Source organism: Megalobrama amblycephala, linkage group LG18 (assembly GCF_018812025.1).
Source record: "Megalobrama amblycephala isolate DHTTF-2021 linkage group LG18, ASM1881202v1, whole genome shotgun sequence".
NCBI classification, from domain to species: Eukaryota; Metazoa; Chordata; class Actinopteri; order Cypriniformes; family Xenocyprididae; genus Megalobrama; species Megalobrama amblycephala.
In genome coordinates this window covers 37,206,866-37,223,316 of record NC_063061.1, presented here as the reverse complement: position 1 = coordinate 37,223,316, position 16,451 = coordinate 37,206,866, and the positions used below count along the sequence as shown (strand labels likewise).

General features: G+C 36.0%; 1 protein-coding gene across 1 annotated transcript in view; it reads right to left on the bottom strand.

The window, feature by feature from the left end:
• The window catches only part of col27a1a (collagen, type XXVII, alpha 1a), a 67,525-nt gene that overhangs the window by 22,234 nt on the left and 28,840 nt on the right, over nt 1–16,451 (bottom strand). Inside the window, exons 10-26 of the mRNA XM_048165763.1 lie at nt 15,698–15,742; nt 13,560–13,613; nt 11,587–11,631; nt 10,777–10,830; nt 8,167–8,211; nt 6,632–6,685; nt 6,504–6,548; nt 5,288–5,341; nt 4,991–5,044; nt 3,858–3,911; nt 3,686–3,739; nt 3,536–3,589; nt 3,407–3,451; nt 1,087–1,140; nt 962–1,006; nt 836–889; nt 311–364 (exon numbers count right to left, since the gene is read on the bottom strand). Coding sequence (XP_048021720.1) covers nt 311–364; nt 836–889; nt 962–1,006; nt 1,087–1,140; nt 3,407–3,451; nt 3,536–3,589; nt 3,686–3,739; nt 3,858–3,911; nt 4,991–5,044; nt 5,288–5,341; nt 6,504–6,548; nt 6,632–6,685; nt 8,167–8,211; nt 10,777–10,830; nt 11,587–11,631; nt 13,560–13,613; nt 15,698–15,742 — 864 coding nt within the window. The remainder of the gene's footprint in view (nt 1–310; nt 365–835; nt 890–961; nt 1,007–1,086; nt 1,141–3,406; nt 3,452–3,535; nt 3,590–3,685; nt 3,740–3,857; nt 3,912–4,990; nt 5,045–5,287; nt 5,342–6,503; nt 6,549–6,631; nt 6,686–8,166; nt 8,212–10,776; nt 10,831–11,586; nt 11,632–13,559; nt 13,614–15,697; nt 15,743–16,451) is intronic.

Sequence of the window (16,451 nt, the reverse complement as noted above, 5' to 3'; positions counted from 1 at the left end):
GTGATGGCAAATTTATTACAAAATATTACATTACATCGCATTTCTGTGGTATATTTTGGCATCATACCATGGTAATTTCATGGTATGTTTTGTATATTTGTAACCCACAAATGACATTATTACTCTAGTCACACACAAATACACCAGACACACACATGAGCTGATGACTGGGAGGAAGTGGGCCATGTAACTATGATGGACAGTTGAACTTCCTGTTTTAAACAACATTCATAATTTGAGGGAGACAGAATGGGGGAGGAAGTGCACGCTGAGAATTTAAGTGCAGTATTTGTGTGTACGAGTGCCGTACCGTTGATCCTTTCTCTCCCGAAGGTCCGGGCAAACCCATCTCTCCACGATCACCCTAAATAAATCACATGACAGAACATTAACACTAGCATTCAAACGTTTGGGGTCTGTAAGATTTTCTAGTATTTTTCAAAGAAGAATCTAATGCTCACTAAGGCTGCATTTATTTGATCAAAAATAGAGTAATATTATGAAATATTACTACAATTTCAGATAGCTGTTTTCTATTTGAATATATGTCAAAATGTAATTTTTGTTCCTGTGATCAAAGCTGAATTTTCAGCATCATTACTCCACTCTTCAGTGTCACATGATTCTTCAGAAATCATTCTAATATGCTGATTTGCTGCTCAAGAAACATTTCTTATTATTATCAATGTTGAAAACAGTTGTGCTGCTTCATATTTTTGTGTAAACCGCAGCTCTGACCAGGCTCTCCACCCACTTCACGATATGCATCCTGGGATGTTTCTATACACTACTGAAGGAGTTGTATGTATGCTGCACACTCTCAGGTGTGTCTTACCTTCTCTCCAGCTAGTCCAGCCTCCCCTCCAGGACCGATGAAGCCAACAAGCCCCTACAAACACAACATCATCAGTGTGAAGGTCACATGTGTGTTTAGAGGTGATAACTCTGTCTATATACTCACCCTCTCACCCATGGGTCCAGCCTTCCCTGTGACACCCTGCTCGCCCTGAAAGACATCAGAGAGTGTTTGAGTGACCGTGTGTGTCTTAGTAGATTTGTGTGTGTTTATACTGCTCATGTACTCACTTTGACCCCTTCAGGTCCAATAGCCCCAGGGAAACCCTTACTGCCCATCTGACCCTGGAAAAACAACACAGACCGAAAAGAGAAGATTTGTTATGAGACATAATAATGATGAAAGACTAGACTGTGCATATAAACACAGTTTCAAAAAGAAAAAAAAAAATAAGAAATTGTATTTTGCATAAAGAGAATGAAGCTCATTATAATAATCTATTGATTGTTACACAAAAATATATAATACATTAAAACACATGACACACAACCAATTTCAGATGTAGCAAGGAATCTGCAAAAATAATGCATTTTAACTTTAGTTACAAACGTTTATGAAAATATAATAGTGTATTACAACGTACATTATGAATACCTTTATAATACATTAGGTTTACAATTCAGTTCTGACTTGAAATCTTTTATTATTCATCAAAATAGTAATCAATCACATCCAATGAATTGCATTAAATGAAGTCACAATCAGCATGTCTAATTGATTCCCAAATAAATTAAAATAATGTCATAATGCCAAAAAATCTTAATGGTTATAAATTAACAATTTTTTTTTTTATGCAAAATATAATTCCCATTTTTCTTTTATTCTGGGTGAAATATGACATTTCTTCATGAGATTCACCCATAAAATAAGTCATTGACATGTTTGATTATGTTGGAGCAAGACATGAGTATGCATACTAATGCAGAAGAGCTGCGGTCAGAACACAAAGAGAACATACTGAAAGTCTCACCAAGACATATCCAATTACTGGGCGCACAACAGAGACGGAGAAAGATGAGGAAAACAGATACCTGTCTGAGGACAGAAGGATGGACAAAATCCAGAAATGTACTGAGTTTGTGCCAGAGAAGCGCTGAGTTAGGTTAAACACGAAATAGAGGAACGAAAGATGGGAAAAGAGGAAAAACAGAGACAGAGCGGGAATGTTATGTAACACAGAGGATGTTCGCAGTGGATCCTAAACGTTCTGCCTTATGAGACTAGATTTATTCTTTTCTTCTGTTTTCAGAGAAAAACATTCCCAGAATTACTTGCCTTGATGATTCATTGACATTTTAAATTAATGTTATTTTAAATTGAGATCCCCCATTGCTCCACCTTGTGGTCCATTGAGGGAATGTACATCGCTGCGCTCACACAGAATGAAATTCTAATTTCTCACCGAGAAATTAAAAAGGGAATCTATTTTGAATAAAAAATTTAAATATTTTTACAGGTCGTGAGCAATCAATCAATCAATCAATCAATCAATCAATCAATCAATCAATCAATCAATCAATCAATCTATCTATCAATCTATCTGTCTGTCTGTCTATCTGATTACTAACTAGCCTCAGTTTAACAAATAAACTGACTAAATCTATCAATTAGATGACTACGTCATTTTAACTCACTATCTAACCAACCAACTAACCAACTAACAACTTAACTAGCCTACCAGTTTAACTAACCAACCAATCAACTATCTATCTGTATATTTATCTATCAGATTACTAACTAGCCTATCAGATTAACTAATTAACTGACTAAGAATCTATCTTGGATGACTAACTAGTCTATCAACTAACTGTTAAAGAATCTATCTATTAAAAGACTTCATTAGTATACCAGCTTAACTAACTAACTAACTAATTGACCAGTTAAAGTAACTCAAATGCATCAATCCAACTTTAAAGCCTCCAAAACCACCTGCCTTTAAAAACTCGAAAAGAAAAAAAACAAAACATTATTTTAGTATCGAGATACTATAGTTTTTTTTTCATCAGTTTTTATCAGTTTTCATTTTAGTTAAAGTTTTAGTAATTTTGTTGTGTTGTCATTTTTAATAGTTGTTTTAACATGTCTATATATATATATATATATATATATATATATATATATATATATATATATATATATATATATATATATATATATATATATATTTGATTAGTTTTAGTTATTTTAGTACAAGTTAAATAAATTTAAATGAGAAATGTTGCCTTGACCACTAGGTGATACGTTTTATACATTTTATTTTATTTTTTACTTAACATTTATTTTGTAGTAATTATTTGTTTATAAATGTTTTTTTTATGGGTTTTAGTTTTAGTTACCTATACTATAATAGTTTCGTTATATTTAGTTACTATAATAACCCTGTCTGAAACTCTAACAAAAACAAAACATTTCTTGGAAAATATATATTTTCAAAATTGCAAACAAATAAACAACTATAAACAAGATCACTGTTTACCAACAAACAACCAACCAGCAAAAACCGTGTAGTTTTCATATGCAAATTCCCCATATATGTAAATCACAACTCACCTCGAGTCCTACTGGCCCTGATGGTCCTACAGGACCCTCATCACCCTACAAATTAAAATGAAAATAAACTCATTTTTGTCTCACAGGTATATTTTAAAGACATTTAGACCTTTCAAATAACACACACACCTCTCGTCCAGCCGCTCCACGAGGTCCTGGTAAACCTCTGGCTCCAGGCTTACCCTATGAAGAAAACATCAACAGCATGAAGATACAAATATATTTGTGCAAATATTCAAAACACCTGTTTTTCCAAGATTTTCTTTATACATAACACACCTTTGGTCCCTCGGGTCCATTTTGTCCAGGTTTTCCGATGTCACCAGGGAAACCCTGTAAAGAATTAACCGCAAATCCTAAATGAGTACATCGATCAGCATCACATATTTTGTATATTTATTGACATCAGTAACAGAACAAATTAAAAAGGTTATGAGATGTTGATTCATACCTCAGGTCCTGGTGGACCTGGTAATCCACTGGGCCCTCTCTCTCCTGTCTTGCCCTTCAAAACACACAAATTCACCCAGATGCTGATTCGGACATGTACACAATGAAATAAACTGAACATTCAGACCATGAGCTTTTAGGTTAAACAAAAACAAAACAAAAACAAATGTACACACTAGAACAAAAAAAATGGGCAAATACTTAAGCAGAAATTGAAGTTCAGTTACACTATGTAGCTTTTTAATACCTGATTATGGGCATATATTATATTCTGTAAAAGTGGCCATATTATTCCTTTTTACAAAGTATTGATTTAGTTTTTGGGGTCTACTAGAACAGGTTTTCATGGTTGAATGTTCAAAAAGCACATTATTTTTCTCATATTCTCCATTGTTCTCCATTGGTCTCTTCCCACTCTGTCAGTAACGCCCTGTTTACTTACTGTCTCTCTGTGCTATGATTGGTTGACTGAACCATTGTGTTGTGATTGGTCAAGCGCTTCGAGCATGTTTTGGAAATGTCGCGCCCCTTACAATAACCTTCGAGTTACAACACACTACTAACTAACTCAATAAGGCCCCGCCCCTTTATTCTGCATATGCTTCGGGTGGGAATTATTTAAATGAGGAATACTGTGACGTGTTTGTTCCCAGAAGAAAATTCAAGACTTTAATGAAGGAGTTTCAGGGAGTTCAGAAACAGTGATACTGATATAGAGAAGATCTCCCGCTGGAGGGACTTTGTAATTTTGCAGAGCTTTTTCCTGCTCAAACAGCAACATTAAAGAAACACACTAAAGAAAGTTGAACATGTAAAAAGAGTTTTGAAGAAATGTTTTGAAAGAAATGCTCTTTTACATGCAATTACAATTAATGGCTTTCAAGCTTCAAAATGGATATTCTGTATGGATTCAGAAGACTTTGAATATTGTGCACAAGTCACACGAACCATTGTTTAGACATTTCAATGGTGCTTTTGAGACTTTTTTTGAAGCTCGAAAGCTTTGGTTCTCATGGAGACTAATTACATAGAAAAAACCAATAAGAACAAGAATTTCTACTTTTAAGTCAAAATTGGAACGGCATGAGTGTAAGTTAATCCTGACCGATTTTTTTAGGAAAGAAACAAACATACCTGTGGTCCTGGTTTTCCACGAAGTCCTGGTAATCCCGGCAAACCCTGTACGCCCTGAAACAAACAGAAATAAAATGCACACAGTTATATATTCATCATATTAGCACAAACACAAGTTCAAGAGCATGTATGTGAGAGACTGCATGTGTAACTGTCTATGAAAGCTCTAAAATCGGGGCAATTAGAAGGTCATGTTTAATTAAAACACCAGACATCCGGACGACCGCTGCTCTGCGCTGACAGTGTGCAAATGTGTGTTTGACAGGGGGAAATGAGGGGTCACTCTGGAAGGTATACCTTGTCTCCTTGAAACCCAATCTCCCCTTGCTCTCCAGGAAGCCCAACATCACCCTGAGAGAGGAAAAAGTGAAAGAGAAGGAAAAAGTAAGAAATAAGTAGTGAAGTAAGTCAAAGTCAGAAAAAAGACCAGAGAAAGTGACAGAAGAAGATGGTTAGGGCAAGATCTATGTGGTTTTCGCTCTCAAAAAGCAGTTTGAGAAGAAGTCTGATCGTTAACCTAACATAATCATAAACTGTTAAAGCAAAGCTCCAGATTTAAAGCAAGTTAAGCTCTATAGACAGCATTTGTTGCATAATGTTGATTGGTACAGGAAATAATTTCTTCTCAGGTTTTAGAACAACTGTAGTAGATGGTACATTAAAGTATATCCACAAGACTTAAAGGAATAGTTCACCCAAAAATAAAAATTCTGTCATCATTTACCCTCAAGTTGTTCCAAACCTGTATTCATTTCTTTCAAAAAGAGGATATTTTGAAGAATATGGGTAACCAAACACTTGATGGGCCCCTCTGACTTCTAAAGTATGCGGGGAAAAAAGACTATGGAAGTCAATGGGGTCTATCAACTATTTGGTTTCTGACATTCTTCAAAATGTCTTCTTTTGTGTTCAACAGAAGAAAGAAACTCATACAGGTTTGGAAGAACTTGAAGATGAGTAAATGATGACAGAATTTTCATTTTTAGGTGAACTGTCTCTTTAAATATTACATGGCAGGATGCTAGAATCACTTACTGACCTTTTCTGTGTAAAATTTAATTTTTAACTTTTGCACAACATGCACAAGGACACCAGAAAGGGACTGTTTATATCAATAAAACGGTATTCTCACAAATTAAGTTGGTTATGCATCCACTTATTAAAGTATTAGAACTGCTAAATGGACAATTTAGACAATATTACAGACAACTTTACTCAATGAATTTAAGTTGGAAAAAATGCAAGCTTTAAATTTCCACTTTTAATGCTTCCAGAAAGCTGACTACCAATGTATGTGCATTAATAAATAATATTGAAAATATTTATTTATTTAAAAAACTACATTATTGATCATGATAATCAACATTATGCCATAAAACTGCTGATAGCGCTTAATGTGTACTGTATTATTATACAGAACTTTTAAAACATGCGTAACATAGGGTGGCCAATAGGGAGAGAGAATTTCCATCACATGCTGCAAAACAGGCCAATAACAGAGTATTCAGATCACCTTATCACCTTTCAGTCCAGGCTCGCCCACGTTCCCTGGGACGCCCTGGAACAAACACAAACACACAAACACTGAAATGGCTGGTGAGCGATAGAGATATGCGTGGGCTGCATATGTGCATGACTTACTTTCAGTCCGTTTGGTCCTGGTAAACCGATTATGCCGACAGGGCCCATATCACCCTGGAGAAAAGATGGGAATGAGCATTGATCTAACTTATTAAGCTTCATCTGATTAATATTATCAATTTAAAAGAATATTGTGGGTTTTAGTGTTTTATTGAAGTAAAACATCATGCTAAGAGGGCCTGCAGGGGGCACATGGTCTCACTTTACTCACTTAAGTACCAAATATGCCATCAACTTGTTTACATTTGTAAAAGCAAATATGGATTTAATATGAACATCATGCTGTTTAGGTGAAACTGATTTCAGCTGTACTACAACAACAAGAGACACACTATCTGTGTATAAATACCGAACAGAGAGTGAGCAGACATCCTGATAAACTTACAGGTGGGATGTGATTTGTATCGATGATTAGTTATAACTTTAATTTGATTGCTATATTACCGTTCTAAAGTTTGGGGCTGGTAAGATTTTTCTTATTGTTTTTGAAGAAAGTCTCACCCAGACTGTATTTATGTGATCAAAAATATAATAAAATAGTAGTACTGCAAAATATTATTACAAATGACTGTTCGCAAAGACCCACGCCCTTTAGTTACGCCCGACAAGCCATGCCGCTCTCATGCCACACATGATATCATGTTCTCACGCAGTGAAAAATACATCGCAGAGCAAAGAGGGCACTGACAACGTGTCGACAGACAAGACAGAGCAGGTTACTTTTGATATGAAACAATCTCAAATTTCAGATGTTGTAATTTTTTAATTAATTTAAACAATAAATATCATTTTGTGGCTCTTTAATGTGTCGTTACAGATCGCTGTAGCGCCTCAGTTCAAGCGGCTCGTGAAGCGATCTTCTCTTCCTACTAGTTCATTTATAGCATCAAATAAACATGAATGAACATCAGAAGGTATGCTCGTCAATACACACCATTTTTCAAGTTCAAGTCCACCGACATTAATCTACTAACTTCCCTGAATGCTTTGTCAGACAAGATGGCAGTTTAGGTGTTATGATTGGTTAGATCGCCTGTAAAGCATTTTAAACTGACATCACTTTGATTTATACTTCTTTTTCCAGCATGCACATTTGTGCAATTGCTCAAATGACAAGATTTTTTTCTGCCTGTATTTGATTCAAATTTTGTATTTGTATCTAAATAACATTGCACTTGTAAATCTGCCAAACCATTTCCAATGCCAGTCATCTAAAATTATTATTATTTTTTTAAATAAAGAAAAAAATATTAAACCATTTAAAATAACAGATTTGCCACTAATCACCCCTCCTTCCTGAGAGCCTACTCTGCTCTAATTGGTCAGATGGCCTAGCCTGTTGTGATTGGTCAACCGCTTACAGCATGTGTCAGAAACTAAATGCCCATTACCATATCTGAATTTCAGCTCCTGATTCACAGATTTTGATCTTTGAAACTTTGCAGGACTTTTACAACAGCTATATTACACACTACAAGAAAGATAACATCCGAAAAAGCATAATAGGGGGACTTTGAGTAAACTTTTTAACTTACAATCAATCCAAGGACACCAGGAGGACCAGGAGCTCCTATAACACCCTGACATGAACAGAGAAACAGACAGAGTGTTATGCTTTCCTTCTTAAACACAGATTTCTAGTGCTTCATGGGTTAGTACATGCATGCGTGTCCTTTATAACATGTGCTGTGTATATGCACTCTCTTTATATTCAGAGAAATTAATATGGCTACACAAACGAGTGGGTGCTGTAGAGAGAGTGCGTGTGAGTGTTTTTGTAGAAACAGAGATGGTTTGTTGTTGACTCGGCAGCAGCGTGCTGGAGCCATTTCCTCTCGTTCCCCTGGTGTGATGAAAGGATGAAAGGAGCACTTCACTCCTCTTTTCAGGAAAAGGAGAACAGGAAATGAGAGGGCTTTCAAGTTCCTGTTCTTACACTCCCCACATTTACAGGTGAAAAAGAGGCGGGCTTTGACTGAAACACTTCCTGTTATGATGTCACATACTCCATCCAATGAATGATAATTTTTCAACTAATCAACCCAAAAAATGTACTACATGAATGAAAGTTTTTTCTCAAAAAATTTAATTCCTGGCTTCAATCAATCAATCAATCAATCCATCCATCCATCCATCCATCCATCCATCCATCCATCCATCCATCCATCCATCCATCCATCCATCCATCCATCCATCCATCCATCCATCCATCCATCCATCCATCCATCCATCCATCCATCGGACAAAAAGACATGCCCTAACACCTTCCAAACCAAAATAAATAAATAAAATCATCCATCCATCCATTGGACAAAAAGACATGACCTAACACCTTCCCGACTGAAATCAATCAATCAATCAATCAATCAATCAATCAATCAATCAATCAATCAATCAATCCACTTGACAAAAAGATATGACCTAACACCTTCCTGACTGAAACCAAGCAATCAATCAATCAATCAATCAATCAATTAATCAATCAATCAATCAATCAATCAATCAATCAATCAATCAATCCACTTGACAAAAAGATGACCTAACACCTTCCCGACTGAAATCAATCAATCAATCAACCAATCAATCAATAAATCAATCAATCAATCAATCAATCAATCAATCAATCAATCCACTAGACAAAAAAGACATGACCTAACATCTTCCCGACTGAAATCAATCAATCAATCAATCAATTAATCCATCCATCCACTTGACAAAAAGATATGACCTAACACATTCCCGACTGAAATCAATCAATCAATCAATCAATCAATCAATCCACTAGACAAAAAAGACATGACCTAACATCTTCCCGACTGAAATCAATCAATCAACCAATCAACCAATCAATCAATCAATCAATCAATCAATCAATCAATCAATCAATCAATCAATCAATCAATCAATCAATCAATACACTGGACAAAAAATACATGACCTAACACCTTCCTAACTGAAATAAATAAATTCAGTGGATAGAAAGACATGATCTAACACCTTCCCTATACGTAAATAAATAAATAAATAAATAAGCCTAAAATGGTTTTCTGGTCTTAGCTGGTTTAAGCTAGTCTCCAAGGCTGACAAATTTACATGTGCCAAAAACCCAACCAACAAACCAGGCCAGCATGATCAGACTGGGAGACTATTTATGACCAGCAAACCAGCTTAGGCTGGTTTAATTTCTTTTTATTCAGCATCTACTCTGCACAGCCTTGTTTGCATTCAACAAATTCAATTTGGCTTCCATACCAGAAAGAAATACAGAACAGTACAGAAAATACAGTGTGTGTGTGTGTGTGTGTGTGTGTGTGTGTGTGTGTGTGTGTGTGTACATAAACAGTGAGTGGAAAATTGTGTTCAGCCAAGATACCAAAAGTAAAGGATGAGGTTTACACCTGTACACAATTATCTCACAGACACAAACACGCATACTGAGTGCATTCACCCTGAAAACACACACACAAATTTTATGGGGGGTTTCCATTGACATAATCATTTTTATACCGCACAAACTGCACATTCTATCCTCTAACCCTAAACCTACCCATCACAGAAAACTTTCTGCATTTTAACATTTTCAAAAAACATAATTTAGATAAATTTATAAGCTGTTGTTTTCATTATGGGGACCAAAAAATGTCCCACAAGGACAAGGGTTTCAGATATTGCCATCTTTGTGGGGACACTCTGTCCCCATGATGTAGGGTTTACCAGGACCACACACACACACACACACACAGGTCCATAGGCGTAATGGTTTTTATACTGCACAAACCGTATTTTCTATCGACCTACACCAACCCTACACCTAAACCTAACCATCACAGAAAATTGTGCACATTTTTACTTTCTCAAAAAAACTCATTCTGTATGATTTATAAGCCTTTTGAAAAATAGGGTAATGTCCTCATAAGTCACCCTCTCCTTGTAATACCTATGTCATACCCATGTCATTATACAAATTTGTGTCCTGATATGTCACAAAAACGCGCACACGCACACACACACACTGCTTGTTTGGAGGCTGTTTGAGCTGCAGACACCATGTACATGTGCATTTCTCATCATCTCTGTTGTAAGTGTTTTATCTGCTTTATGAGAAGATGAAACAATACATCTGAAAAATAAAAAGTTCAACTCACTGGTTCCCCATCCAGTCCTGGTGGCCCTCTTTCTCCAAAATCACCAGGAAAGCCCTGAGAGAAAGAGAGAATGAATTTATAAGTTACTTATGATATCACAGATTATCTACACAATTTGATTTTTCACAAGTTGCCCACATGACGCTACAATCTGAGTGGTTGCTAAGATGCTCTGGATAGTTGCTGAGCCATTGGCATGCGGTTGTTGAGGTGTTCTGGTTTGTTGCAAGGCCATTGGTGTGCGATGGCATAAGATTTCCGAGTGTCATTAGCATGTTGCTATCCAGCATGTTCCCACCAAAGAGTGGATTAGGGGGACTGTTCTAATCATGACATGACATCACTCAGATGATAACACTGAGCCCTGCTGATTCAACAGGAAATTTATGAGGTCAGATGTCAAAGGTCATGCTGATTTAAACAACCCCTGCATGGCTGATTCTGCATCTTAGTAAGTGTGTGTGTGTCTATGTGTGTGTATCTATTGTGTCCCAAAGGCCACGGGACAATGATGATTTCATGATGCAATGAAAAGTAAATCTCTCTCTCTCTCTCACACACACACAATTATATATAAATAACCATTATTTAATAAAAAAAAAATATTGTATAATTACTATGCATGCATCTTTATTGACCTCATATTGATAACCTACATAGACTGTACTTTTAAAAATGCATTTGTTACACTGTAGGGCCATGCAATACAACAAAATTATTACATATTTTGAAAAAAATCTTACATTTCTCACACACACTTACAACAAACTCACATCTGTATCTATAAAGTATGTTGAGACAAAACTTTACCGGCCTACCCATCTTGCCCCTCTTCCCTGGTGGACCAGGACTACCCTGAAAAAGAAAAAGAGACAGAGAAAGAGAGAGACATAAATAATTGCTAATAAAGTCACCTGTGATTAAAAGTCTCATGCCATTAGAAAGAAGAACTCAAAGACCCCACTACACTGTGTGTGTGTGTGTGTGTGTATACACACACTCTATTATCATATGACTCATCCAAACACCCTCAGCTGAACGCCAGAACCAGCTGGAAGTAGTTTCCACTTTCACAACACACACACAAACACACACATCCATGATAGGATCTACTGTCATACATCTACCAGTAGTGGGCAGCAATTGATTTAAAAATCTACCACTAATCTATTTCCATACTAATAACAGTAACAGCAGTTAGAATTATGCTTAGAACGGTCCCACTTTATAGTAGGTGTCTTTAACTACTATGCACTAACATTTAAATTAATCATTTGATACAATGCACTTATTGTGTACATTCATGGTTTTACATTGTACTTATATTTTAAAAATACCTGCATGTAATTACAGCTGCACTGTAAACCCTAACACTCAAATAATTAATTGGTTTGAGTAGGACAAACTTAATTTAAACAAATTAGTTCAGTCAAATTAACTTTTGAGTATTTAGAACTTTCTTTTTGTTTCAAGTTCACAGAACTGATATATTTTAAGTAAACTGAACTGTTTCATTGTTTTGAGTTTTATGAACTCATTTCTTTTAATTTAGACAAACTTAAGTTTAACTGAAACTGGGCTGGGATTTCTATTTCCCAGAATGCTTTGCCGAAGGGAGAGTACATGTTAAAATTAAGTGTTATATAATGTTTTATTGTGCACGATTTATGTTAAGTGGGAGATTTAGTAGCGATTAATGTTTTGTTATGCTAACTGCAGAAGGGTTTCTGTTAATGTGGGTTTTTGGAGAGTGGTGCATGCGGCTTGGTTTGAGAACAGGTATATTAAATGTTTTATATTTCTGCACTCATTCAGCAAGTGCAATACCATGCTATTGCTAACATGCTAGCAAATTAGCATGTTCTGAATTAGCTTGATATAGCTAGCTAAGTTTCCACTAATAAAAACGTTTATGTTGAGGTTTTTTAATTTGAAGTTAAATGTATGAATTAGTGCACTCAAATATTTAAATGTAATAACAATCAAAATATGAGTACAAAATAGTGCCAGTTCTGCTTGCTTAAACTTAACTTTCTTTGTAACCGATTGCCTCAATTTTTTTGAGTTTTGCCAACTTATTCGGGTTTACAGTGCGTAATTAATTTATGTATAATTACACTCTTGTGCCTTCCCTTATATCTTAACCCACCCTTAAACCGACCCATGTCCCTAATCTTACCCAATACCCCACCTCAACAGCAGCAAAAGTGTGAACAAAAGAAGCACATTTTACTTATTTTTAGTAGTTAAAGACACCTAATATAAAGTATGAACCTTGGAACTATAACAGCTATGGATATATATAGATAGCTACAGTTAATATTTAATATATACCCATATATTATATAGTATGCAAAAAGGCAGTATAGTCACTGTGCTGTTAAACAAACAAACACGCATATATATATATATATATATATATATATATATATATATATATATATATATATATATATATATATATATATAAATTTCTATAATTTTCACAAGGTTTAAATTAAGTATGCTGTATGCAGAATTAATTGAATATGCTTAGTAATTAGTGTTTGTGGTTTAGAAGACTGTAAATGGGAAATCATGTGACATGGTTTATCATGTCAATGAGGTGACTGTATTAATGAGGTGTTGCATCTGTGGGTGTTTTAATGGTTTTATGGGAAGTACTTTAGCGGCGTTACACAACAGCCGGAACATTTGCCCACTGACTGTTACGATCACATGACTGCTGAAAAATGACTCAATGAAGGAGGCTACAGACGGAGTCATAACATGAACAGACTCACTCTTTCACCATCAGCTCCAGGTAAACCAAAAAGTCCCGGGATTCCAATGAAACCCTATAAAGAAACAGAGAGAAGCTCAAAACTGATGCCTGGAGCAGGGGACAATGGGAAAGATCACAAATTATTACTTTGTTTTGGTTTAATATCTCATTTTTTTCCCCTCAAAAGTGGTGTTTGGGGTGATTGCTATATGGGTATATAATTAGTAGTGCTAGGGTGTTCTAGGTGGTTGATTAATATGCTATCCATATTAATTTCATAGATCTATTTTAAGGCCCGTTCACACCAAGAACGATAACTATTAAGATAACGTTAAATATGTAGGTCTAAAAATCCTTCTAAATATAAAAGAACAGCACTGTCCACACCACAGCTATAACGATATAGAGAAACAATACCATTGGGATCACTTTCAGAATGATTTTTTCCAGCTGTTGAACAATAAAACACTGACAGCCAATCAGAATCCATTCTAATTTAAGGGCTTCACAATTAAAATGGCAGATGACATTGCAGAGAAGTTAATCGCCGAGGTCCAGAAAAAAAACACAACTGTTTGAAATGTCAACCCCCCTTTTCAATAATACTTTTAAGAAAATGGACATATGGAAAACAATCGGTCATACCCTCGGAATAAATGGTGAGAACGATGAGATCATTATGCCAGGCTAGCAAACAATGTAATATAAAATTATCTCAGGTATCCAGCGCTTATTTCGACAACATTGTCTTGCTTCCTTTGAAGTTGCAGTGAAAAAGACTAGGTGCTGTTATTAACTTCGTCAGCCAAATTCACTGTTAGATTAGATCGATTACACTAGCTATTCACTCTAAACATGGCATGTTGAGGACATCTGCTGGTTAAAGCCATGTAAATGCAACAAGAACAGCAAAACCATGTTGTACACACTTTGAAACGTCAGCAAATGAGCTTAGAATAAATAGACCATTATCGTTCGTTGGTGTGGATGCAAATATAGTTATTTTTATAGTTATCATTCTTGATGTGAATGGGCCTTGACAATCTTTAAATCTCCCATTTATACTGCAACAGCTTTAGAAGAAATATCTGAGACAAAGTCAATACTTGAATAGAAACTCTCCTGAGTAGTAAAACGAACCCTCAGAAGAAGTAAGACTTTAAAACAGTTTAGTCTATATAATCATTGGCAATCCAACGGACGTCCACCGTACGATTTGATCACAAGGATGTACAGATGAATGGAGAGGTGCTAGGATGGATGAATGGACGTCTTCGTGTTGATGCAGGCCATGAAGTAAGTGTATATGCCCATGGACTGCATGGTGCTGGCCTCCACAATGTAGTCCAAGGGCACATACGCTCACTTCAGGGAACAAACGATGGCAACATGCACAAACAAACACAGGGTACAATGAAAACTTACGCATACAGATTCACTCACACACATACAGCAAAAAGGCAGACTGATAACTCCATGCAAGGTGCTTTGATACAAATGTGCATTGGAAGACACATGCATATGTGTGTGTGTGTGCGGTGCCTAAAGACAGCAGGGCCTCAGTCTGATTTTAAACAGGAAATTCCAGCCAATGTGGGCGGAGTCTAGCCTGATAAAGAGCCTTTAATACAGCTCAACTACAAACACAACAGCTAGAGCGCGTGTATGTTTGAGTACACTCTATAAAGTGGCACAGTGAGAATAAAATATAAATTGTTTCTGAATACATCAAACTGATGACAGAGCAAAATAAATGAAGGTGGCTGTACATGTGAACATGTTAATGTGACCGTAGGAGGCTAAAAACACACATAAATGCACACTTATGGCTCGGGCAGCTGTCAGCAGCAAATTTGTCATGGTTGAGCCTCTGTTGACTCAAAAAACAGAAAAAGGAAAAAAACAGAAAACGAGGGGGAGACGGAAGAAAAGAGAAGCTATAGTAGTAAAAATCCCTCTTATGGAGTCAAGGTCAAATCACTTGACTTTAAATCTCAAATAAGTCGACAAGAACGTCAGAAAAAGCGTTCATTTTCAGCTTTGTAAAAGATCAAACATTGCAACGGTAACCATAGGCTCCTCAGACAGCTCAAATGTCACAATAATAGCGTTGTAAGTTGCAATCACACATCAAACGGGAAGAAGACGTGTACACACCCGAGCACCTTTCGGCCCAACAGGCCCTATTGGACCAGGTAAACCCTGGAAGAGAAGAAAAGAGAAAGAGAGACTTCAGAAACAGGTTTAATCAACACACATCATTTAACAGGCAAACTGGAACTGAAATTAATAGCTTGTTTCTTCTGAAAAGTATCCAAACTTGTGTGCCCACAAGAACAAAAACCCTGATGAACTTATAATGGCCTTATCATAGGATTCATAATGAAAACAGAACCACAAAACTCTTGTAACATTTTAATATTTAGGCTGACATGCAGTAAATAGAAATGGATAAATGTTTAACCAACTAGCCTTTCCTTGATTTTGTTACATTGTTTAAGTAATGGATCATATGCATAAAGCAGAGGTATCTCATAAGGTTTTTTTTTTTCCCTGATAATGACCATCCACAAGCATAAAAGCTCAATGTGTGTCAAACACCAAAGTCTTGTGACTCTGGATGGATATTTAATTTAGTTTTATTGTGATTAAATCCAAAACTCCATCAGTGAAAACAACACAAGTGTGTCAAAACATCATGATACTAAGTAGCCAGAGTGAGTGAATACATCCTTTCCTATAATTGAACACTTATTTTCAATCTCTGTGCCCCGCAGCTAGACTGAACAAAACCCAATATCTATGCCAGGGCAACTTGCTGCTAAATGAATTGCATATTTTGCATGAACGGTCAATGAAAAACAAAGCAAAACACACTCAAACAAACAAACGCATACACACACATATACAC